This window comes from Anabrus simplex, chromosome X, assembly GCF_040414725.1.
Source record: "Anabrus simplex isolate iqAnaSimp1 chromosome X, ASM4041472v1, whole genome shotgun sequence".
In the NCBI taxonomy this organism is placed as follows: domain Eukaryota; kingdom Metazoa; phylum Arthropoda; class Insecta; order Orthoptera; family Tettigoniidae; genus Anabrus; species Anabrus simplex.
Window position 1 is genome coordinate 156,431,642 of NC_090279.1, and position 26,987 is coordinate 156,458,628.

General features: G+C 39.7%; 1 protein-coding gene across 1 annotated transcript in view; it reads right to left on the reverse strand.

Annotated features, from left to right (window-relative positions):
* Nucleotides 1–9,336: 9,336 nt before the first annotated feature.
* SppL (signal peptide peptidase-like protein) overlaps nucleotides 9,337–26,987 on the reverse strand; it is a 209,666-nt gene continuing 192,015 nt past the window's right edge. The window contains exons 10-11 of the mRNA XM_067159101.2: nucleotides 17,220–17,364; nucleotides 9,337–10,183 (exon numbers count right to left, since the gene is read on the reverse strand). Coding sequence (XP_067015202.1) covers nucleotides 10,115–10,183; nucleotides 17,220–17,364 — 214 coding nt within the window. The 3' untranslated portion in view covers nucleotides 9,337–10,114. The remainder of the gene's footprint in view (nucleotides 10,184–17,219; nucleotides 17,365–26,987) is intronic.

Genomic DNA, 26,987 nt, shown 5'->3' on the forward strand with positions numbered 1-26,987 from the left:
GAAAGTCGTTAATTAGTGAAGAAAACTTAGTGTGAGCGTGTATTTATGTGAAGCTATAGGTTAAGAAGATCGTTCTTCGGTGTTTTAATTTTGTAGTTTATTTGTGTAAAGTTATATTTATAGTGTAAAATTAATTGAGTTTCTGCATTCTGTGTTTTATTATTAACCACGAATTATATATACTTGAATTAAGATGATCAGTGAGGGAAATCACCATGCCTTAGAGTTGCTGTGTGCCTGGCTGCAAAGCCAATTATAAACAAGGAGAGTACACTCCGGTATTTGTGTTTCCTTTTGATGAAAAACTAGTAGTTATGGAAGAAGGCTATTCCGAGGGAGAATTTAATAGTTAATCAAAACACAGTTGTGTGTATCAAGCACTTTCCTGAAAATCACATCCTGAGAGAAATAAGAGTGTCACGTCCAGATGGTGAGGTAAATTTTTTTATTATGTCATAAACATGGGTCCCATTAGGTAGGTCCTGTATTTTTATGTAATCAGACCTATGGCTTATCTGAATTTGTATTTGTAAATGGAAGTCTTATTTATGAGTATCACCGAGCTCGATAGCTGCAGTCGCTTAAGTGCGGCCAGTATCCAGTATTCGGGAGACAGTGGGTTCGAACCCCACTGTCGGCAGCCCTGAAGATGGTTTTCCGTGGTTCCCCATTTTCATGCCAGGCAAATGCTGGGGCTGTACCTTAATTAAGGCCACGGCCACTTCCTTCCCATTCCTAGACCTTTCCTGTCCTATCGTCGCCGTAAGACCTATCTGTGTCGGCGCGACGAGAAGCAAATAGCAACAACAACAACAACAAAAAAGAGTATCAAACAGCAGTGTGATTTATGTAAATGTTATCTTCTGACAGATTCAGATCTTATATATGAATTATCTCCAGAAGTAAGATATCTGAATTTCCTAAATCGAGGGGACTTAAAGTATCCATCAGACATGTCAATAGAACTTAGAATTGAGGTGTACAAAGTATTTTGTGTGTTAGTGTCAGATACATATAAGATGGTATTTCTAAATTGGAAGACCTGGCCGGACAGTGTATATATATTTGGGTGAAAATGTTTTAAAATAATTTTTCCAAAATTCACACCGACTTGTGTATTCAACAAAGTGCTTCAAAGAGAGCAGACCTACTCCTTACTGGTGTAACTTCCTGTAAGAGGTCCAGGAAGGCTGCAGTGTTCATGAAGTGGAAACAATGAGGTACAGAAATAATTTATATTTGTAATAAATAGTATGGTAATTGGCTGCATGTTTTCTGTCAGTGTGTATGATGTGAATGTTCCAGTTGACCAGAAAATGGATAAAATCGCAAGAATATGTCTCAAAATGTTAGGCTGTACTCACGCAAACGAATGTATATACGCGAGAAATAGAACGTTACGGAGAAGAATATGCATTGTATGTCAGAATTAACAAATATTTGACGATAGGTTTTGGTTTTATAAGGTGTTAACAGTTCTTTAAGTAATTTAAACAAGTGTGTTATTCAAGCGGAGCGTATGCGTATCGCCTTCAAGTTCCCCCCAAAGCGTGACGTCATCAGAGGTACAGTACGGCCTGGACATTACGAAGGCAGTTGTTAAAGTGTGCAGCTGCCGACGTTTATCAGACATCAGCCATGAGACAGCCTGATAGTATGGGGTGATATGAAAATCGTACGGTTCTCGATATTGTAAATAAATCGCAGGCAGGAATTCAGTGCTCGTTGAAGTTTAAGTGTTTCTTCTCTCGTCATGTCAACTAAAACAACGTCACAATAATCAAGAATAGGGAAAATGAGTGTCTGTATTAGTTTGGCCTGTAGCTCAAATGGAAATGCATTCCTCTGTCGTTTAAGAGGGTGAAGTACTCCAAAAATCTTTTTACGTATTTCTTTCGTTTGATCAGACCAATCAACTGTTACATTCATCATTACGCCGGGATTTTTAACCGTTTTACTGTAGGGAATAATGTTACCATTCAGTACGATAGGCGGGATTGCGACATTGTTTGAGAAGCTCAGTAATTTTCGTGATACAATTATAATTGTCTGAGTTTTTTTGCAGTTTAGTATAAGAGAGCTTCGTTGTGCATATACACTGAGTCGTCGGAGGTCCATGTTAATATCTTGTCTTGCAGTGTCGATATAGCCTATTTAAAGATCGTCAGCACAGAGGTCATGTGTGTTATTTCCTGTCACAGATGGTATGCCATTGATATAAATACAGAAACTTAGGGGCCGTAGAATACTGCCCTGTGGGGCAACACTAAGTTTCATTTTCCATTTAGAGGCCTTGTCGTTTACTGTTACACGCTGTTGACGGTTACTCATAATGTTATGTATAAAAGTAATAGGAATATCATATACACCTGTAGTCTTTGATTTGATCGAGTACAAAGCCTTTTAACCTGTTTTTCTGTGACACTGTGAAATGTGAATGGCGGATTGGCTGGAGGGGAGGGCGGTGAGTCGGTGCAGTTAATTTGGGTAGGTTGAATATTTATTCTACTAAAGTAATCGTTCAGTTCGTCAAGTGGAATGTCAGGAGTTGTCTATCTCTGTTGATGTTTTCCTATTCCCAGAGCTCTAAGTTGGTCCCATGCACGATTAGAATTTAAGTTGTTAGCTGAAATCCGAAAATATATGCATTTTTTAAATTTCTGATTAACTGCTTTGTGCGATTTCTTAAGATGCGATTAGATTCGAAGTCTGTATCATCTAGGGTTTGTTTATAATGTCGAAATAACGAGTCACGGTGGGCCATCATTCTCTTGCCTTCATCATCTAGCCATGGACAAGAAGGACGAGAAACCTGTATTCGACGCGCGCGCTGTGCGCGCGCGTGTTTGTGTGTGTATCTTTGCCGCATTATTTGTATAAAATGTCACTTCTTTATTGCTTACCACATGACCATTATTATTATAACATTACCGTATTTGTTCTAAACCAGAATATTGCATCCTTACTCAAAGTGTTTATTCTTGCATTCATTTCACTTCTACGCGGAATATATGAAATGCTGCAGTTATGTTGGGATGGGAGTAACGGAGGTAGCCGGGGGACGGGGTTGTCGTCCAAGGAGTCCAGACACCCCAGGAGTTTTAACGAAAGTTCTTTTATTGAGCATTTTATATATAATGTGCATTAATATTAGCTTCCGGAGTCCGACTCCTTGGCTGAATTACCAGTGTTGAGGCCTTCGGTTCAGACGGTTCCGGGTTCGATTCCCGGCTGGGTCGGGGATTTTAATCGCGTCTGAATAATTCTTCTGGCTTGGGACTGGGTGTTTGTCCCAACATATTCATATTCAGACAACATACTACATTACCAACCACCAAATAAACACACAACACTGATTACATCCCTCTATATGGGGTTGGCGTCGGGAAAGACATCCGGCCGTAAAACAGGGCCAAATCCACATGTGCGACACATTTTGCACCCGCGACCCCACAGATGTGGGAAAAGTGGGGAAGAAGAAGAAGGAAATTACTATTAGCTTCCGGAATCCGCACGAATCCACCACTCTTACTTGGATCCAAGGACACTCATTTCCTTTTTCGGTATTCTACACCACCTAAACTATGGAAGTTTGGACACCTATCAAAATAAAATTCTGGATGAATGGGCCCCCCCCAAACTGAAATCCTGGCTACGCTACTGACTAGCTTATTTTGTTCTCCAAGGCACTGGAATCGCTCTTGCACTCAGACGACTAAACCGTTGAATTTCCATCTTTCAACTCTTAAAAAAAAAACCCCACTTTGATCTCCTTACACGGAGTCTGAAATCAAAACAATCCGTTGCATAATGACTCCCTTTTTACTCACCATGTCACAAAGTAATGCTATAAATCACAATACGCCGGTCTCAAAACTCGTGAAGCATGCACGACTAAAGGGACGAATTCCTATAAAACCAAATGCACAGAAACAGGATATTTTCTATTTCTTGCAGAGGAGCAATGTGATATGAACTTTAAGCCTTGGGGCTTGTGATAAGCCAGAAAAGTGATAATGGCACCCTTTTTGGTGATTCCCCATTCAGCCAGAGCTAAGAGTTGTTTACTGCCATCTGTTGAGCCTTTTGAGTAGTATGTGTGTCTGTAACGAAGTATCTTTTGACCGTTTAATATATTCAATTCTGCTGGCGAGCAACCTGTTGCAGGCTTTAATATATTAAATTCCGGCATTTGAGCGTTAAACTTTTCATATGTCAGGCATGTCCTACACAGTCCTCTTAACACATTGACGGCAAGCCCTGAATGGAGGCTGCTACCCCCTGTAGACCGGACAGTTAAAGCCTCTAAGAAAGAAATTACACTGTTGCACTCAAACTACTGTAACTCGAAAAGTATTCAGGATATCGACCTCAAACTTGGAACATGTACTCACTAGGTTGCTTCGTAGTCTGTACGTTGTGATACCTTTCAAAGCAGTACCGTTTGTGGCTCCATTTATTAGTCTTTCTAAGCACAGTGTAGTATGAATGTCCATTTTGTGCCTTTCATGAACTTACTGTATTCAAGTATGCAAGGATTTCTCTGTACAGCTAGTCCCCGTTTAGTGTTAACCGTTAATCATTAGAAATATCTAATTCATTCGGTACCTATTATAACCTAGGGGCTGCCTGGCCGAGGCGGTAAAGGCGTACTCGGTTTGCCCGGAAGGACGTGGGTTCGAATCCCCGTCAGGAAGTCGTAAAATTTAAGAAACAAGATTTCCACTTCCGGAGGTACATATGGCCCTGAGGTTCACTCAGCCTACACCAAAAATGAGTACCAGGTTAATTCCTGGGGCAAAGGCGGCCAGGCGTAGAGCTAACCACTCTACCCCATCACGTGCCGAGGTTAACAATGGTGGAAGCCTTTACCTTCCACTCCTCCAAGGGCCTTCATGGCCTGTACGGAGGTGACTTTGCTTTGCTTTGCTTTACCTATTATAACCAGTCTGTACATAATCACAATTATCAGTAGCCGTCGTCAACTGAATACACCGCGCCATGTTGACATCCGTACTAGAGCTTCAGGGAATAGCTCTACATATCAGACATTATTTTGTTAAATACATGAAGGTTTAAAGAAAGATGCAGCGATAATTTATATTCCATGATTACACCGCTTGAAACTCCTAATCTTGCCCACAATTTCATCAATGTTGTTTGTCCAACCCTTGTTGCTACGGGGTCGGGTATGAGGTGAGATGAATCTGTTGTGGCGGGTTTTTATGACTGGATGCCTTTTCTGACGTCAACCTCATCAGAGGAGTTTAACAGGATGAAATGAATGGTGTGATATATGATAGTAGGGAGAGGGTGAAACCTGGTGCCAGCACATAGCCTACTCTTGTTGAATAGCACCAAGAGGTCTGCTCAAGGCTTAACATCTCCATCTGACGGATGAATCACCATCAACAACGTCTTATGCCCTCACTCCATATGAGCACTGTGGAGAAGCCTTTGGCACGCAATCTAGTGATCAGAAATTGTATACTACCACCTCCCCTACCCTGCCGGCCAACATTCTGATGGTGAAAATTTTTTCGGCCTATGGGACTCGAACCGGCTAACCTCGGTGTCAGACCGTTTAGACTTCAGCGCCTTAACGTTCATGGCCACCAGGCGGGCCACAATTTCATCAATAATCAAGGAAATATGAGGTGCATAACAGCGAGAATTCTCATAGCTCGGCTTCTACTGTCAGCTGTCACCTACAATCAGCAGAGAAACGACGAGAATTCTCAGGGCTCATCACCCATATGGTACATCAGACAATGAATCTGCATATAAATGTCAAAATACTTTGTCGTTACATAGAATCTTGTACGATTCTCGGTGCGTACGAAAACCCATGTATATTATGAAGTTTCCATGGCTACAACGGCCGTACAATTAAAAAATTACACTGACACTAAAAGCTAAGGTCCCTCTACTCCCATGACATGATTGAAAGTAGTTAAAATTATAGCCAACAGATAGCACAACAAGCTACAAACGATTCCTGTGCATAAAAACGGAGAATCTCTGCGGTCCGTCAACAACCGCTGGCCTACGGAGACCTCCAGGGGTGGTCGTCAATGTGTTAAAAACCTGGCAACCTTAAAATAACAACACTGACCATAACAAAGGAAGAATACTTACATACACACAAAAATTCAAAATCACCAGCCTTCCTATCTGAAACTTTTATTGAAAAAAAAATCATAAGCTATTTTTACAGGAAAGATATCTGTTGTAAAAGAACTGGCATTTCATACGTTTTATTGCCCACAGATTTCTTGAGGTCATCAGCAAATGTGCTGACAAAATAACCTTAAAGACAGAAACAACTCTCACAAAAAAGCAACAAATATATAAAGAAGTACAAATACCTTATTTACCTGAGCAATGTGTTTACATGATGGGAAACTAGGAGGGATCCAAAATTAGTCGTTATTGTTGTAAGGATTAATTATACATATGTTCAATGAATAGAGAGCTATTTAGGCCTTTCTCTCTTTACATTTCCCTTGCTGTAATAATGAAGACTCCAAGTTACTTCCTCTTAAAACAATAACCACCACCACCACATTCTTGATTGATTTCATTTGGTTAGCAAGTTAAAATCATTCCATGAGTGTGATTTTTTTAATTGCTCAAGCCGGTTCGACGTGTACGTTTACAGACCTACAAAACAGAAGCCAGGAGCGGTTTGACGTATTGACTAGGCTAGCAATGCTTTGGATGTACATCTGCGTGCCATCTGTTGGTTCTCAACGTGAACTTTTAGCAGGGCTCGCTGCACAGGGTATCGTTCTAGGCAGGGGAGTATCTTCTATCGTAATGCGGCATTGTATTGGCATAAAAAGAATTTGTTTCATCAACGTTGATCATTGTAAACAACATGGCAGCATCCTCGCACAGTCTGTATTTATCTAATGCAGCTCTCGAACGCATATTACGTGAAAGTAGTGATGAGAATAATCCGAATGATAATGAAAGTGTTAGTGATGATGATTACGCACAGCAGGAAATTGCGTGTGATGTAAATAATGATAGTAATACAAGTAAATGCTCACCCGAGTGGTCATGGACACCTGTTGATTCGAATTTTATTCCAACAAGAAGGTAATCAGGCATTTTTTTTTTACTTTGCATGACACCTTTTTGTATGTAGATATAACATCTGCATGATATGAACTGAGTATCCACTTATTTTGAACAAAATCAGACAAGTCGTTTAGAAGTTATAGCAATGTTTGTGACAGCATGTAAGATTGTGATATTTTTCTAAAATTTATTACCGTAGTAGGATAAAACTTGGCCAACTTTTAATACTGGCTTGAAGAGTTAATAATAAAGAATTGTATGGTTTTTGCAGATGCCGAGGTGCCAGAATTATATCCTTCAGTTCTTCTGTGACCTCAGGAAATGTACAAAGACTACGCTGGCGAATCTGAGCACCTTCAAATAACATCGGAATGAGACATAGGCCCTAAATGAACTTGCCAATTTGAGTTCATATGATTTCTCAGTTAAAATAAAATACGTAATTAAACTCTCTTCAACCTACATTTCACATGAAATCAAGACAAGAATTCAAATTACATAACCTTTCCGCGTAGGGTGGAGAACACTGAAGCTATGAAGCAGAGCCCTTAGTTTATTCACTTTAGTGAATACACATTTAAATCTTAACAATTTATATGCACATGACAATTTAATTGGCAGTACAGGACTGGGACAGAACTGCAGTACAAAGAAAGAATGATTTTACAAATATTAACATATAGAAAACTAGGTACGAACAAGCCACAAATAATAATTCAAAGATGTGCCCTAGGAAAAACTGTTCAATTCTTATCCAGCCTGTATTCTGGCTACGATATTTTAAATCGGAGCACTAGCACGAATCTCCTTACCAACTTATAAAATAATTCTCTTTCTGAAAATAGCAAATATTATTTTTACACAAAATAAGAGCCACTTTTCTAACCAGATTTTTACTTTTGAAAATTGGACCTACACACCACTACTAAAAGGCAGCGTTACAGGGTGGTAAAAAACTCGTGCAACCCTATGCAGCAGTTTTCCTTCCTTTTCCAAGCGCTAAAAACACTGAATTGAGCAGTCTTGGAACAGCGTATGTTCACAGTTGCACATTACATTCACTCCAGGAGGCCTTTACAGAAAAGCACGCAGCAAATGCTCCAAACAAATCCTCCGTCATGTGGCTACGTAACAAGTTTCAGAAGCACCGATGTGCCACGAAGTAGTCGACTACATATGTTGTATGCCTAAGAAGTCGGTGCAACGCCTTTCAAGACTGTCCCGAGTTCTCTACTGCCAGTGTCCATGTTGTGTTGTGCAAGTGTTTCAAACACCCTAACGAAGTCCATGCTGTACATCAGCTGCAGCTTAGGAAACTTGCAAGTTGACAAGGTTTCTAATGATGGTTTACTGAATCTGTATGATCAGATGGGAAGGAACTGAACAATTGATAGTCTGATGAGGCATGGTTCCTCCTCAGCAGATTCATCAATCCTCAGAATTCGTGAACATGGGCCCACGGATAACCCACATGAAAAACACAAGATGCATCTTCAGGCACAGAAAATCGGTTTGAGGTGCGCCATGTCAAGCAGTCGCATCTTCCTTACATTTCAGGTAGATACAGTGAATAGCGACTGGTATGTAACAATGGTGCAGCAATTTGTCAATACATGGTCAACAGAATGACCCACAAAGCTAGAAACACTATGGCTTACTTGGAAGTGTGTTTTCCAGGACAAGTGATATCAAGAGGTTATGGCCAGCACACTCTCCAAATTTAACACCTCCAGACATTTCCTAGCAGATGCACCCAAAGGATGCCATCTATATTACTCACCTCCACATTATTCCAGAAGTGCAAGCAAAAATTCAGAATTGTATCAATGCCATCTCATGTCAAACGTTGCAAACTGTTTTGAAGAACATGATTAAACATATCCATTCATCAAGAACATGACTAAACAAATTCACTTTTGTGAAGTGGAGAATGCCAGAAACTTCCAGTATTTAATGTTGTGCTTCTTTTTGAAAATACTATATAAAATGAGGAATATACCTTTGATTAATTCACAAAATGCCATTTCTAAATTATTTAATTAGTTATTAAAAAACAAAAAAACATTATTCCTCATTCCCTTCCTCAATTTGTACGCGAACGGGTGGATCTTAAATTATAATTATAGATTACTAGTTTCTTGGCTGGACAATCTGTTAGTAACTTTGAATGCTCTCCTGCCAATGTCTAACTTCTCACGTACCTGATACTTTCCAGGATATGCGATTGAAAGATCAGGTAATAAAAACAAATTTCTTTTCAAGTCAATATTACTTTTCAGAGAGCTCCAAATCTCAGAATGTACAAAGAGACAGGAAAACAAGAGAGACTGGGAGAAAATAAAGACATATTTCTGCTAGATCATCACACAGTAAATGAAGTTTCACACCATAGTCTATGCAACAATTGCATTTCAAGTAAATAAATAGGAAAACAGTTGATGAAATGCACTTTGTGTGCACACACAAATTACTCAAGTAAACAGGGTATTTCTTTCTTTAAAAGAAGACAACGGATAAACCAGAATGTTCCAGATTCTGGCTAGTGAATTTTCAATGCACATAAAAGTTTTTTCTTCCACAAATTTTTTCTTCTTCTATATTCTCTATCCTGTGATTCAACATACACTGTTATGTCCCTTTCACTTTGAAAAACAACCGAGACCATAGTAAGTGAAGCTTGCAGGGTTAGCTGCCGCAAGAAGAGAGTTTTTACCTTCCCAGCAAGAAACGTGTTCACACGACTGATAATTCGGACAATATTTCATACTGTCAACACACAGACACACTAACTTACACAAATCGGGGTGGATGCGAACAGTTTGTACGACAGTCTGAAGGATGAAAATGAAGTGAAAAGTGTCCTTTCATTCAAAATGAATTGCTAGCCTATATTAGCGGGCCAGCTGGGAAACGTGTCTGTCCTTCTTCTTGTCAGCACCCCAAGACCTTACCATAACGTTCTCTTTTTTTTTATTTCCTGAAGGTACGATTACTAAACCACACACACTTCCAACAGAGATTCTAGCCGTCAGACTTCCAGATGTTTTGAAGGTGGGTGGATGATGAACGGTTCACTCCACATTCGACGTAAGTCACCCTGGAACCAAGCAGACATCAAAGGTTAACACTTTGCATATGTAATCTGCTCTCTCTCTCTCTCTCTCTAAAAAAAAAAAAAATTAGAGATAACACACAACATTGGTCAACAAAAGGGAAGTGACTGTAATTCTGTTTCCATCCTCCTTCCTATCTTCAGAGTTACAAGAAATAGTTGAAACACCTTACGCCTCAGAGAATATAAAAACGGTTGCTCCTTTCCTCATAAGGGCAAAGGTGCTACTATATTCAAGGAACATATGGAAAAAAAAAAAAAAAAAAAAAAAAAAAGGATGGCAAATCTTGAAAGATTATCTAGCAGTAAATGGTGGGATTCATTCAAACCATATATCCAGTCCACGCATTAGCATGCAGGTCCTCAGACGGAAACTACCGTTGCCACTGCTACGGTGAGATAGAAAACCTTGTAGTTCTTGGATGCCTGAAAATACAGTGAAAACTTTTAAATTCAAAGTCAGTTAATTTGCGTATTTCGAAGTAAATGCCTTTCCCCGAATACAAATATAAGCCTTTGTGTGTTATTTCGATCGGTTAATTCGAAATATGGTTAATATGTAATTTGAAGTTCTCATCAGGCCCCTAAACCATGTAATTCAAAATCAGTACTATAATCTGGTTGCTGCAGAGCAGCTAACAAATAAAGTCATTGTAGACGACAATTAACAATAATAAGCGACTGTCTCATATCCTTCAATGTCACGTACACACCTAACCTGCTTCTTTGTTACTTCTTTTAATCGCGTTGTCAACGAGTCATATTATTGTCTTGAGGTACAAGTACGGTACGGCCGCGGAGTTATTTCTGTTCAAGTTTCATAGAGTCTAAATTTGTTATTATGGCCGAAAAGAAGATGTATTCTACTAAGACGATAGCGCAGAAATTGCGGATCGTCAAGGAAGTCAACGAGAAGAAAAAATCTAAAAGTGAAATAGCCAAAACGTACGGAACACCACTATCAACACTTTCAACGTTCTTAAAAAGTAGAGAAAAAATTGAACAACAGACGACTGAAGCTAAGACGATTGATCAACGGAAGCGAATTCGAGGAGCAATAGTTATGCGAGTATTTCATGCCACAGATAACTGCAGGGTTTATTTTTCTTCATAAATATCAGATATAAAGCACCACAGACTGGAAACGATTTGGTGGCGCACTTAACCCAATTTCTGGCCTGTCAACCATGCATAACTCGTCAATTTCAAAGTTTTTGCTGCGTCCGCATTTTATTACTGTCTTCTTTTCATGATTGTAGAGACTGCCTGTGAATTGTTCCCAATTGTTTAATGGATTCTGCTACAATCGCACATCTTTTCTGCTGATGGCAGGTGACTGACAAAAGTTTTGTTGCTTCAGTTTACCGTTTCGTATTTACGAAAAAGTAATAGAAATAATGGATACGAACATTCAGGAAGAATGGGCGATCTATTTAGATACACACATTTTTCAACTGATGAACCCTGGACTTTATTAATATGCAAGTCTCTGTACCTTATACCCAATTTTTGCCGCTTCCGTTTATTCTTGTTGTATTCTAGAAAAAATAAAAAAATAAAAAAAGGGAATTATTATCTATCTTACAATTTCTGCTCTATTCGTCTTGAGGATCGACTCACAAATACAACACTAATTTACATATTTTCAATATTTTTTTTTTGTTAGGCAGAAATTTGTTTAATTCGAAGTTACATAATTCAAAGTCTGATTCTTTTCGGTCTCAATCACTTCGAATTACCAAGATTTTAATGTATGATGAAGCTCTTAGAAATGCCCGCCATCACCCTATTCAAATCATGATTGCTGCTGGAGATGGGTCCTGTTAAGTCTCGACCTGAACCCCCTGGACTATCGTTTGTGAAATATTTTGGACGAGAAGACCTGCGCAAAACTTCAAAGTATTGAGTCCCTAGAAGAATCTTTAGTGAAAGCAGCAGAGTCAGACACAGGATGGACATTATTAGTAATGCATATATCGTGAACATCTCACTGCAAGACATGAAATTTGTATTTCACTGTAACAGTATTTTAACATGTTATCCTAGGTAATACATGCCAAATCAGTGAATTCCAGATCAGAATAATGAAAGCAGTGACCTGGCAGATATTTAGCGTGCCCCCAAATTTCATCAGCGTTTATACACTGCATAGAACTACATAAACATTATGAGAAACTGCAGGTGGAAAAACCCCATTGTTGTTCGCCAGATGGAACACACGGCGTTCTTCAGTTCAGGAGAACTTGAAAACTGATCATGTATTGGGAAACAGATGTCCATGGTTGCAAGATAAACTGGCAAAAACTAAAAGAAATCTGGTTCTTGAAATCACAGCCGTTCAGTATGTACGTCAAAACTAAATTTGATTGTGAATATATGGAAGTAAATCTAAATACTCAAGACTGGGACGACCGCGGGAAACTAGAGTTCCCTTTAATCAGGCATGAATACCTTTGTGGCCAAACGGAAAACCTATCTATGAAGCCAAACTAGGAGACTTAAGTCACTGATGCACCTAATACTTGCAGATGCCAAACAATTTTACCAGAAACTTCAATGAGATTGACATCAAGGATGGCATAGATGGATTCAATGGCGATCCTGATTTCGAGACTGAATGAACTGAGAGTAACAATCTTATTACCTGTCCAGTGTTTTACATGAATTTATGGGAGCAGATATTTTAATCACATTTTCTGTTCCTGTTCTGCTTGGCTGAGATAATTAAAATTCTATATTTCTTTCAGAATCGCTTTATTTTTCTTGGAATAAGGTAATCATAACCACATATACCAGTCTCCATATCCTTTACTTAGTTTAAGGGACTGCCATTCTGATGATGATGATGATGATGATGATGATGATGCTTGTTTAAAGGGGCCTAACATCTAGGTCAACGCCCCTCAATGGTATGAGAGACTGCCATTCTACTTAGCAACTAATGTGTGTCTAAAGCAGAACAAAACTTACCCATAGGCTTGAAAATATCATGTCAGTACTGTACTCTAAGAACATAATAGGCCTATTGTGAAGGAAAATCCATAAATAAATATGCAGTGTATAGACTACAATGGCTCATTTCCTACCATTTGTATTTGACTCAGATCAGTTGAAATTCGTTAAATCAATAAGTGGTTATAGCAATGACTTTAGGGAATAGCTCCCCTTCTAGAGTTTCTCCGTCTAAAACTTCAATAATGTTCCGGAGTTGTGGTTTAAATCACAACTGCGGTCACACATTTTCTGAAATCTTACTCAGTAGATACTCAACAGTAAGGGGTTATTGGTGTAGCATTGTGATGCATTATTCGCATGTGAGAAATACCTTAAATTGCATCAGTAGACTAAGCGCCATTTTTTCAAAAAAATGTTGAAATTTGGTGAGAAGGCACAATCTATTATCCTATAACACCAGAAATACCATGCTTAGCACAATTATGTTTGCTTAAATTTACACATAAACCTAAAGTTAAACACAAATATCTCAAAACCAACTTTTGGAGCTTGGTCTAATGATGCAAAACGGCATCCAATTGTGGGTTTTTGTTGATGACTGTGCGCAACCCACGGATTATAATACCTGTACAGAATGATGCGGGTGGTAGTCGTGAAATAGACTCAAATACTTTGTGTATATAAAGCCTCCGTGGCTCAGGCAGCAGTGCGCCGGCCTCTCACCGCTGGGTTTCATAGTTCAAATCCCGGTCAGTCCATGTGACACTTGTGCTGGACAAAGTGGAGGTGGGACAGGTTGTTTTCCGGGTACTCCCGTTTTCCCTGTCATAATTCATTCCAGCAACACTCTCCAATATCATTTCATTTCATCTCTCATTAATCATTGCCCCAGAGGAGTGCGACAGGCTTCAGCAGCTGGCACAATTCCTATCCTCGCTGCTAGATGGGGGCTTTATTCATTCCATTCCTGACCCGGTCAAATGAATGGAAACAGGCTGTGGATTTCCATTTTCATTTTCACTTTGCGCACATGTAATAACTATGAACGGAACAATATCCTACCACATTTCTGAGCGGCAAATGAAGAAACGGTTTACTTGCACGGCTATCTAAAGCAGTTCACAACAAAAAGTGACAATACATGACGACTACTTCGAACCGTGCAGGCTTAGCTCCAACATATGCTATTCATTCTTGGAAATTGTTATTGAGATAACGAGTGGATGTGACTCGCCCATCTTTCGCCAACTGCACCCCAGGCGGACTGTTACGAGTGCGATTCCAGCAATGACTTTGCACACATGTTCTAGTTTCGTTCACGTGTGAATTTACTCAATAGCACAAATGAGCAGAAAAAGGAAGTGTGATTCTGATATTCTTAGAAGTGAAAGCAGAGGCAATCAAATGGTTGGACTGGGGAGAAACTATTAATAAAAATGTGGCTAGCAACTTAGGTGTTGGTGAAGTGACTGTGAAGTAATTTGTATTTGTGGCTGACAAGGGTCTAAAATGTTTGGTTGCAACCTTAGTCTTTCTTTTATGTGTACTCTGTCCATGTGTTCTTACATGGTGACTTGCTGTTCTCCATCGGTTTACTAGATGCATATGTATTACGCTCCTGCTACCTTTCTTATCTGAGCATTAGTTAATGTTGTTTCTCCATATACGAGCCATTTGTATGAGGGACAAAACTTGTGAGTTCAGTCTGTATCAAGTGGAAATCTTATTCCATTGTGATCATTTTTATGAAGTAAAAATATTTCGACCTCGCGTAAGTGATACTTAATACCCGACCTTCTCCGCAGAGCAATAAGCATTGAGTGGGTGGGATAATGCAACAACTTACAAGCTACTTAGACAATTCTGAGCAGCCTCTTGGGACTAAAACCCTTCTTATTTGACACAGACCATACTGTATGTATGGTTTCAGCATATAAAGTAAAAGTACTGCTGAGTTCATGCAGTACATGTCAACAGTGAAAAAAAAAAAGAGTAAATTTATAAAACCAATATAATGGTCCGTTATTGGACATTATAAATTTTCCAGCTAACTCAGATAACAGACCATTATATTGGTATTATAAATTTACTCATTCAGGAGCTATATTTCATGTTCCCTATACGAATCAACATGTATATCATCTGATGGCCAGGCAGGCATCAATTTTTGGAAATGAGACAAAGTCTCTCATAGTGCACTGGCACTGCTGGTGGCTTCAAGTAGCCTATGCAGTGGCCTCCACGGCATGCACTAGTCATGCGTCTTGGGGGGTGTGCTAAGTACCAACTGATGAGCCCAACTTAGCACACGGGGGCGAAACGCAGGCAACCAAGAATGAGTTAGATGGAAAATTTATAATGTTCAATAACGGACCATTATATTGGTATTATACCTTGAGGTAATCGAAGAGAATGACCTCGAACAAGAAGCAACTGGTATTCGGACCTGAAAATTAGAGCTGGCGTACCAACTGGCTAAAAACATCTATAAAAAGATGCTGAGTATAGGAGCCAAACTACGAGGGCATACCCAAATACAAAAACGGAATTACTTTTTAAAAGCTATACATTTTCAAATTTTTTACATAACAACCTTATCCCATTCAAAATACTCTCCATTACAACTAATACATTTGTCCCACCGGTACTTCCACTGTTCAAAATTTTTTTTGTAGTTATCTTTAGAAATGCTGATGGCTCCTCTCGTTTTTTTTCTTGACCTCTTCAATGTTGTCAAATCGGTGTCCTTTCATGCCCTTATTCATGCGTGGAAATAAGAAAAAGTCGCACGGAGCCAGGTCAGGCGGGGGGCAGCAGTCCACCTGATCTCATTCCGGCTATCTTTAAATATTATCATGAATCTGTTTGTGGAGGACACCTTGGTGTATTTAAAACTTGTCAAAGAATCAGATCCTATTTCATTTGGAAGGGGATGGATGTTGAAATTTGTTTAGCCAAAAATTGTCTAACAGAGATGGCTGTGTGTGCAGGTGTGTTGTCGTGGAGGATGAACCAGTCACTCCTGTCTGCCACAAATTGGGTCTTTTTTGACAAACACTGTTGCCCCATCTTCTTAAAACTTCCCAATAAAAGGTTTGCACGTTGTTCACTTAAACTTGCCATCATAAAAAACAAAACAAGGAAAAATAACGCTAGGAAAAACAATCGCTGCAGATGAACAGAACAAGCCAGGTCGACAACACAGGCGGCACTGAACTGGCAATGAGTTGCGCTATACACGGCTAGCGTCAGATGTGCGTGCTACACAAGCTTTGCTCAAGGCAATGTTATTCTGGTTATTTTTGGGTACCCCCTTGTAAGAAATTACAGCACTGCTGTAAGGTCAGAAGGTTTGCATGCTTCGGAGACTCTATGCATGTATCGAAAAGCACAAGTTACCCAGTTACTTAAAAGAGAATGGAGGCTACTGCCAAAGATATTGGACAATAGGTCCAACAAAGAAGTATCCACCAAAATAGAACCACTAACAAAAGCAGTTAAAAAGAGAAGACTGCTGTTCTACAGGCACTTCTTCCATATGAATAATGAGCGGTTCACGAAGAAAATCTCGAATTTTCTGAATCCGAAGGCATCCAAGTTAAGATGATTCCAAGAGTGTGAGAAAGATCTGTGAGAGATAGGCAATGTGGAGGATAAAATCGATGACCAGGATAGTTTCAGGAGGATTCTGAAAAGCCATCATGGTTTTATAGTGGGAGTCACAACCCAGAAGACAGAGAGGGCCTTTACCAGAAGAGCGAAAGAAAGCACTGGTTCATGGGCTCGAGATGCTGGCAAGACGTCAAAGCTAGCAAACGAATAAGATCTACTAGACAATGAAAATCAGACTGGTTGTTATGATGCAGTGCAAAAGAGGATCAATTCGAATGTTAAAAAATAAATAAATAATAATGTGAACTGATTATGGTGTAATTTGATTCTGCCCCCTTGGGCAAGGGAAGAAATTCCCGAATCATTTGACTACACAGTTGGGAGCACAAAAACGAAATAAAATCTAATTTTCTAATTAATTCAAAATACAAGGTCAAATTGGAACAAAACGTACCTTGAGGTAGGCCATGGTGAGAAGAGGCAGGAGCGTGAAGGGCACCAGGTACAGCAGAGCAGGCTGCGCTGCCTTGAACACCTCCGACGACACCGTAGCCGTCAGCAGGCCCAAGAAGTAGCCGATCAGAGAGCAATGGAAATAACTGGAACGTACAGATTGTAAGCACTTTAAACCTAAATTACCAACATATACTGAATTAACACACATTTTGTACACACTACGAAATTCTAATCTCAAAATATAAAATATAGCCATCACAAAGTAGAGCAGCACTGAGATCTGGCTTTGTCATAAATACAGTATTTTGCCAGAGTAACCTATATAAAGTAAATTCTTTATGGAGCAGAAGTATATTCAAAAAGTATGACATCTTTGAAACCCTCCTCATTGTAGAGACATGGTGCATTGTAACTTACATAACAAATACTTCTCTACAATCAATACATGTATCGGATATTGAATTCATCAACGATAACATAAAATATTACTTTTTAAATATACTGCATTTACTTGTATGTTCATTTTGTCTTTATAGCTATAAATGTGTGCGAACCACACCTGGGCAATTGGAGTGGGACATAGATGATTATGATGATGATGAAATGTGCGGGGAGGGTGTGCGAGTGTGTGTGTCCAAAATGTGAGAACCTCCCATTATGTGTGAACACATGACTTTGTACATATCATATTTATTCATGCAATGAGATGCACTCCAACTTTCCCTTTAAAAATTGTCTACAAACATTTCTCTGCTTAATGAATGCATTTCAAAGTTAAAAAAGAAAATGTCTTAGTAATATTTAAAATCTTGAAACTAGATGGATTGCAGTATGCAATAAAAGTAGTAAATGGAGATCAATGACTGCAGACTCATTGTGTTGACCACAAAATACTGTGCACTGTTCGCAAAGGATAGCAATTATTTCCACAGCATATGTGTACAGGAAATGGCAGTTGCAGCAATGTGGAATACATAACCTCACCCAACATACATACATACATACATACATACATACATACATACATACATACATACATACATACATACATACATACATACATACATACATACATAATCTCTCCTGGCAAAGGAAAGGACAATGAAATGGACAAAGATTGGATTGGAAGAAGAAAAATACTTTTAGATGTGCTACCTGGAATGTACAAGGTATCTCATACAAAGATGACCTGCAAGACGACATTCTCGCAAAAAAAAAAAAAACATTTTAATTACAACTATTTCAGAAACAAAAAGAAAGCTTCAGGGATCAAAAGAGACAGTAAATTATTTACAATTTTACAGTGGGGTTGACAGAGATACTAGAGCACAGGCAGGTGTACTGCTCATAGTACACAAAAAAGATTAAGATCAATAACTGATAGCTACACTTTTTGGAATGAAAGAAGTATTCACTTAAGACTAAAATTATCAGGGGTTATCTTACAGTTATAGGGGTATATGCTCCAGTGGAGGGAAATTCAAGAGAAAGTGAATGGTTCTATAATGATCTGCAAAAGATAGTCAGTAAAATTAACAAACAAGATATGCAGAGATGTCAACTTTCAAGAAAGGCAAATCGTAACGCAGCCATTAGGGCACGGGAGGGAGGCGGGGGGGGGGGGGGGGGGGGGGGGTAGGGTAGAATTTTTTCCCCCCGAGATCTTACTAACTTACATGTCATTATATCATTGAAAATCAATTAATATACAATTCAACCAGATGTAACATATTCGAAGACTGAGATGTAACATATTCAAATACTGGGATATAAAGAGTGTACGATTCTTACCTGCTAAAGTAACAGGTGATCTGCAGTACATATCTGAGTGGAGGGTGAAGGATCATTTCTTTTGTTGAGTGCTGTAGTTGTTCCCTTAGCAGCTTGTAGTTCCTGTTTGGAATTCAGTCTTGTTCTTCCTCGTCATGCGCATCTGAAAAATCGCGGCTACACACACTACAAAAGACGCGTGAATGAGATTTTGAGGAACGCAGTACACAGAGCCATTCTTTCTAGTATTCCTCCCTAAAATTTTGAACTATTTTTGGTTTATTACTAGCGTCACTAGTCACGGTAACGTAATCACACGTAGTTTCCTGCACAGGAAATCGCTTCATTATTTTAAACCTTTCGCATTTCGTAACACATGATTAGTATATATCCCAGAAGAGCAATTTATGTAAATTTGGCAGCCAAAATCGCAATAAATACTTCTTCAACAGTCACACACACACAGTATTCGCGGAGTTTGTCACCTCATTGCTGACAAACAAAGACAAAAGAACTAGCATACTTGCATAGAAGTCTGATCATGTGACGAACAAAGACAACAACTCTGCAAGATATACCACTTCACAGGTGCCTATATTTCTGGTACTGGAAGTACACACTGCGATCGGCGCGTGAAAACTCGAAATATTCCTAAATGAGGGACAGGAAAGGGGTGTAAATGATTACTGAGAAATCCGAAAATATATTCTGAGAATTCAAGCTGTAATGGCATTCATTTGTATCCTTTTCAACATTTCATACACTTAGAATAGAAAATCAAAAAAAAAAATTTGAGGTGTGTGATTCGTAAAAGCGTAATTAGGATGGGTAATTCATAATTATTACGAATGAATCGTAATAGTTGGTATCTCTGGATATGCTACTATTACTGGGAGACTTCAATGCTAGAGTTGGTAATGAGAAAATTCAGAATCATATCGGAATCCATGGAGAAACAACCCGTAATAACAATGGAACAAAAATAATAGATTTGACTGTTTTCAATCAGTTAAAGATCATGAACACAATGTTCCCACACAAGGACACCCACAAGTACACGTGGTCTCCACGAAATCAGAAATGGATTACAGGTTATATAATTTGTAATAGTAAACTGGCAGATTTAGTCTTGGATACAAGAGTCTATCGAGGCCCTGAATTGGAAACTGATCACTATCTATTAGTAGCACCTATTCGTCTGAGGGTTAGATGGTATAGAAGAAACAAACAAACAAACAAACAAACAAACAACACAAGAAATTAAAACTTCTTACAAGGTTAACATATTAAGAGACCCCAGTATAAAATGGCTGTACCAGAACAACTTAATAATCTTATTACAAAGTTTACACAAGGAGTAATTTTAATACCACTATTGTACAGACAGATGACACCAGTTAGTTACAGCGTGGAAATGGAGTGGTATAATTTGTGTTCAATTTTAATGCAGTCTGCTTTTGAGAGTTTGGGAGTTAAGAAAAAATGGCAGAGAAAAAAGGGTTTAAGAATCTGGGATAAAGAAATTGAAAAAGTTATTTCAGACAAAAGAAATGCTTATAAAATTTTTTTATCAACCAGTAAATTAGAAGATAAAAATAGAGTATCACCACAAGAGAGCAATAGCAAAAAGGGAAGTGCAGAAAAAGCAGAGAAAGAGTTGGGAAAACTTTGTTTCACACCTGGAGACTGATATAACAAGACCACAACCACAGACCTATAAAATACTCAAGAAACTGAATAATGATGTAAAAGAAGACATAGACATTAATGCAATACCTCTAATGGAGTATTTTCGGAACCTTTGGAGGGGTTCAAATACTGAGCAATTTCTTCTGCCAACATCTCTTGACAAGTCTTCGGAAACTATTACACTCGAAGAACTGGAGCTAGTACTCAGAAACTTAGAAAAGGAAAAGCATCTGGAGAAGACTCAATAAATGCAGAACTATTCAAGTACCCCAGTGACATCTTCAAGCAAAGATTTCTCAAATTCATCAATTTAATTTGGAATGGCAACAAACCACCAGAGAATTGGCAAAAAGCTATAGTTATTCCTTTTCATAAGAAGGGCAGTGTGAAAGATTGTGGAAATTACAGAGGGATAAGTATACTCAACTCAGGTTACAAAATTTACTCTAATATTGTCAAAGAAAAATTATTCAGGTATTATGAAAATGTGATTGGAAATGAACAATATGGATTTCGAAAGATGACGCTCCTGTGCTGATGCTTAGTTTACCTTGAAAATCTTAGTAGAAAAACGCAGGGAATTTACTTGGAAACTCGCATAGCATTTGTTGATTTTAACCCTTAGCACTCACGCGGCGGGCTATGCCCGACAACGACAATATCCCGCATAGATCCCATGTCGGGCATTGCCCGACATGATTTTCTTCCCAATATAATTCCTTTGTCGGGTTACGCGTGCATGAATTTACAGGTACAATAAGCTACTGCCATCCTTCAACGACATTTTGAAGCCATGTATAGCTATATCATCTTTGAAATCAGGCTTTGTGCACATTCTTTGAAGACCATGCGAGTTTGTAAACAGATGTTGCTTAGCAACATGGCGATGTTCGAGCAGCATGAGAAAGAAATAGCCAGACTTTTATATGAAAGTGACGATTTCAGCGATAGTGAGAGCGATTTTCAATTAAGTGGTGAGGAAGATATTGCGGAACGAGATTGTGTTGGTGAGTTGCGTGATGAATATACCGATAATGAGAAAATTGTGCTAAATGTCAATGCTGGTACCTTTACTGATGGCTGGAGGAAATACCGTGACACTGACTTGGTCTTCAAAAGCCCATTCACAAGTTCTTCAGGTTATAAACAACCACAAGGTTGAGTGAAGTTTACTTTTTTCCAATTATTCATGACTGACGAGTTATTGTCGGAAATTGTGCGCAAGACTAACCGGTATGCTAGCGTGAACATTCAAAAGATTACGCCCCTCACACATGAGTCTATTAGGAGGTCATGGATAGATGTTACTCCTCCTGAATTCAAAGCATTTTTAGCGTAATCCTAAATATGGCAATGAACAGTAAGCCTGAATTACGACGCGAGACTGTGTTTTTCAGCAATACTTGTAGAAAAAAGCCTAGATTACATCCCGGCGTGTGTTTTGGGAAGTTCCACACAATGCACTATTACAAACAAAAAGTGACTCTCTGAGATAATTCCAGGTTTGAAAATGTTGAACATTGCACCTGAATATTGTATTGTACTTGTATTACAGTATATTTATTTTGTGTTTGCTTTAGTTGATTTTTATAAATATGCTGTCAATATGTTCGTGCTGTCTCTTATCCCTCTGCAAGCAGACCCTTAAATGGAGCTGGAGAGGCAGGAGTGTTCTGAAAGAAAGGAGGGCTAAGGGTTAAGAAAGCCTTTGACCTAGTTAACAGGAACAGACTTCTTAATATCTTGGCAGAAGATAATGTCCCACAACAGTTAATAGATAACATATACAACATGTACAGTGACAACCTTATTGCAATAAAGTTAGGTAATCATCAGACTGAATGGGAACTGATCAGCAGAAGTGCGAGAAAAGGTTGCGGACTTTGTCCTTTGTTGTTCATAATCTATATGAACAACATAATGCAGGAATGGAGGCATGGATCAATCCGTCAGCAGATGGCGGCAAGATGGCGGCTAGAGTAGACACGCGCAAGCTTAGTGCTGCTGCAGTTTGTGTTGTTTGTGTGGTAATAATCAGAGTTGTTGCGCTTTACGGTTCTCTGCACGGGTCTATTCGAGTTAAGGAATCGGTGTGTGCAAGTGAAAAAGTGAGTTCTCCTTTGGCATGGCTACTAGCAGAGAGAAACTACTACATTCCAGCGTTCTCTCTGACTGGATGCGCCATTTTCCAGACTTATAGGCGCCTCCCTACTAGCTCTGAGCCGAACAAGCCTAGGCCTGGTCGCTCAGCGATTAGGGGCTTGCTTTGCCTCCTACTACTGGCTGGAGATGTTCACTTAAACCCCGGTCCCACCACTTGTGAAATGAAAACAGACATAAATATCTATTGTCAGAATGTGCAAAGCCTAAACAATAAGCTGTCTGATTGTGAACTATCCCTGCCAGACTTAAGAGAAGTTGACGTGATCGGACTTACTGAAACATGGCTCTCGTGGGCTAGTGACAGTGAACTACCACTCAGTGCTAATTACAGCATATTCCGTCGTGATCGCGCTACTCTAGGTGGTGGAGTGATGTTAGCAGTGAACAGTGCGTTACCGTGTAAACGGAGGACAGATCTCGAACGGAACTGTGAGTTAGTGTGGGTGGAGCTACTCTTTCCTCGACGCCCTGTACTTGTGGCATGTTACTACAGACCACCAAACAGCCCATTCTGTGACCTTGAACAGTGCCTGGACTCAGTCATTGCAGCTCTCCCTCATGGTGAAGTAATTTTAATGGGCGACTTTAACCTGTCTATAAAGTGGTCTTCTCCAACTACAGGACTGTCAGCTAACAACTGTGACACATACTTTATAGACAGTTTTATTAATGGCCTCGGACTGAAACAGTTTAATATGTACCCAACCCGTGGACCCAACACCCTGGACTTCATACTCTCCTCATTAGAACTTAAAATAATAACCCCAGGCAGAAACCTTTTCCTGTGCGACCACCAGTCTCTCGATGCTACATTCCTTCTTCCCCACCCCTCCTCAAAGCCTCACAGCAGGACATCCTACCGCCCTACCTACATCTGGCGACGTGCCGACTGGCCTGCAATGTGTCGTGCCCTGGAATGCCTTCCCTGGAGTCTGCTCGAAATAGCTGACATCGAATCGGCTCTTGACCTGCTGTACGACTGGCTGCAAGCTGCAATTAAAGACTTCGTACCTGCACAACGGGCTACTACCAGCAAACATCAACACTGGATATCACATGAGACCAGACTGATACTGTTTAATAAAAAGAGAGCTTGGCGCCTGTGGAAAGACTTCCCTAACCCACACACTCACAATACTTTCGTTAAAATCCGCCGCCACGCGAGGTTTATGGTCAGAAGAGACTACAAAACACACGTAGACACTGTCACTGAAAACGTCCGCAGCAATCCCAAGCGCTACTGGAGTCTCATCAACACACGAAGAAGGACGGAGCGGATTCCTGTCAGCGTGAACCACAACGATGCAACAGCAGACGGCGCCGATCGCAATGAACTGTTCAACAGGTATTTCTTCTCCAACTTCTCCCCTCCCTTACAAAACCAACCGCTCCCACCCATTGGTACAGCCTCAAACAGAACCCTATCGACCATAACTACCACACCAAGTGAAGTTCATGACCTTCTTCAAACTCTTCGTATCAACAAAGCTACCGGTGCCGACACTATAGGTCCTCTTTTCCTAAAAAATACTGCCAGTACTCTTTGCGTCCCTCTATCTAAATTATTCAACAGATGTTTTGCCGCGGGCTATTTTCCTAATACCTGGAAACAGGCAAATATTGTTCCACTTCTCAAATCAGGCAACAAATTTAATGTTTCATCTTACCGACCAATTTCTATTCTCCCCACACTATCCTTTATCTTTGAAAAAATTATACACCAGCGTCTCCTCGCATTCACGTTGCCGTATATCTCAACCAAGCAGCATGGTTTTCTACCAGGTGGCTCTTGTCTAACAAACCTAGCCACTCTGCATAGCTTTGCATCACACGCCATTGCAGCTAAATCGCAGCTGGATATCTGCTACGTAGACATTTCGAAAGCTTTCGATTCTGTAGACCATACTCTGTTGCTCCATAAACTCTCCGAACGATTTAATATACATGGCAGTCTTCTGACCCTTCTTTCTGGCTTCCTACATAACCGTTGGCAGAGAGTGGTAATATCAGGCACTTCATCCTCGTGGTTACCAGTCACGTCCGGTGTCCCACAAGGCAGTACTCTTGGCCCCTTGCTGTTTTCTTTGTTTATGGACGATCTGCCGTCCGAACTCAACGAAACAGCCAATACCCTACTCTTTGCTGACGACTGCAAGATATTTAGGGAGATCAGGAATCCAGGAGATGCAGCTCTGCTACAGTCCTCACTTAATGCCCTCTCGAACTGGTGCCGTACTTGGAAACTTATCCCCAATCCACAAAAATGCAGCCACATGACCATAACACTACGTAAATCTCCTCTACCGACATCATATTACCTACTCGACAAGCCCATCACCGTAGTTACGCAACAGCGTGACCTAGGTGTAATATTTGATACAAAATTACAATTTAAGACCCACATAGAAACATATACAACCAAGGCCATGAAATTACTAGGCATTCTCTATCGCTTCACAGAAATTTCTGACCCCATTGCTCTTCGTCACTTCTTCCTCACGATCATTCAACCTCTCTTAAACTACTGCTCTCCTATTTGGACAACAGCCTCCCCCTCCAATACTAAGCAGTTAGACAGAGCAGTGTCCTTCTTTGCTGCAATTGTAAGGAACAGAAACCCCAAGCTCAGAAATCTGTCTACGCAGCAGGTATTAATGGCAATTAATATGTCACCGCTGCACATCAGGCGACAGGTAGCTGACCTGAGTTTCCTCCACGGGATCTTAAATGGGCATTACCGCTCGGAACATCTTGTCTCACTCTTCTCTCTCCGCGTTCCTTCCCGCTCCACCCGAACCAAAGACCTTCTTCACATTCCCCACACTCAGCACTCAATACTTCAACGATCTTTCCTAATCCGCCTCCCGACACTCTTTAACAATATTAACAGGAGACAAGAACTCGATATAGCATCGAATAAAAGTGTATTCGAGAGGTGTGTAAATAGCCTCTTAAAGATAAGTTGATGTGAAGGGATTATACCGCCATCTTGACCCACGACGACTTGGCTATGAATATGGACATTCTTATGGTTTTCGATTTGGACAGTTGTTATTAGTAGGCTGTGTACCTGATCTTGTTATATTTTGTTATGTTTGTTATATTTTATTATGAAAGTTTACATTGGTTAAATAGTCTGTTGGCAGTGCAAGTGAAATTTGCTCAGTGTAGCTGTATCTTGTGCTTTGTGAATAAATAAATAAATAAATAAATAAATAAATCTAGATGCCATACTCTTTGCTGATGATGTTGCATTGGTAGCATCATCAGAAGATGATCTTCAGTGGTCAGTATTTAATCCCCAGAAAGTCTTCTCAAATTTTGGCATGATCATTTCACCACAAAAGAGTAAAATAATGGCCTTTAAGGGAAAGGGCCCTATCCCAGTAAAATCTGTTTAGATAATAAAATTTTGGAAAGAGTCAACAAATTCAATTATCTGGGATACAATTTATCTTACTAAGGGAAATTGATCTCTCTGCAAAAATAACCAAATTTACCAGAACAACAGGAATCATAAATCACATCATGAAGCCACTCTTGTCCAAAAACACACTCGCTTACATCTTTATAACACTTTAACCAGACCAACCCTTTGCTACGGCAGTGAGGCATGGACAATAAGAACTCAAGACATTTCCAGAATTACAGCACGTGAAATGACGTTTATGCGCAGAAGGCTATACAAAATGAGATCGTATAGAAATGAAGATATGCATAAGGGACTGAATGTGAAACTAGTAATCAATTACATCTATGATTACCAAGAAAACTGGAAACGTCACGTTCAAAGGATGGAAACTGGAAGACTACCAAAGGAGATCCTACGCTATCAACCAATAGGACAGAGATCTGTAGGACGTCCTATGAAGCGATGGAAATAAAATGCAAGACTGTAATGGGCCACATGGCCCAATACTCGGAAAGATGATGATGATGACATAACCTCTACAGTCCAAATGCCAACCTCACCTTCCTAGGATGAACAAACCTGTCCCACAGATGAGGTTCTGTCGACGACCGAGTCACGGCGGTATAACCGTTACATCAATTACGGAGGAAATGCTGTAATTTAACCTAGTCCATTAGCTGATAGGTGGCAGCCCCACCAATGGTCTTACTTCCTTCAGGCTAGCAACCCGTC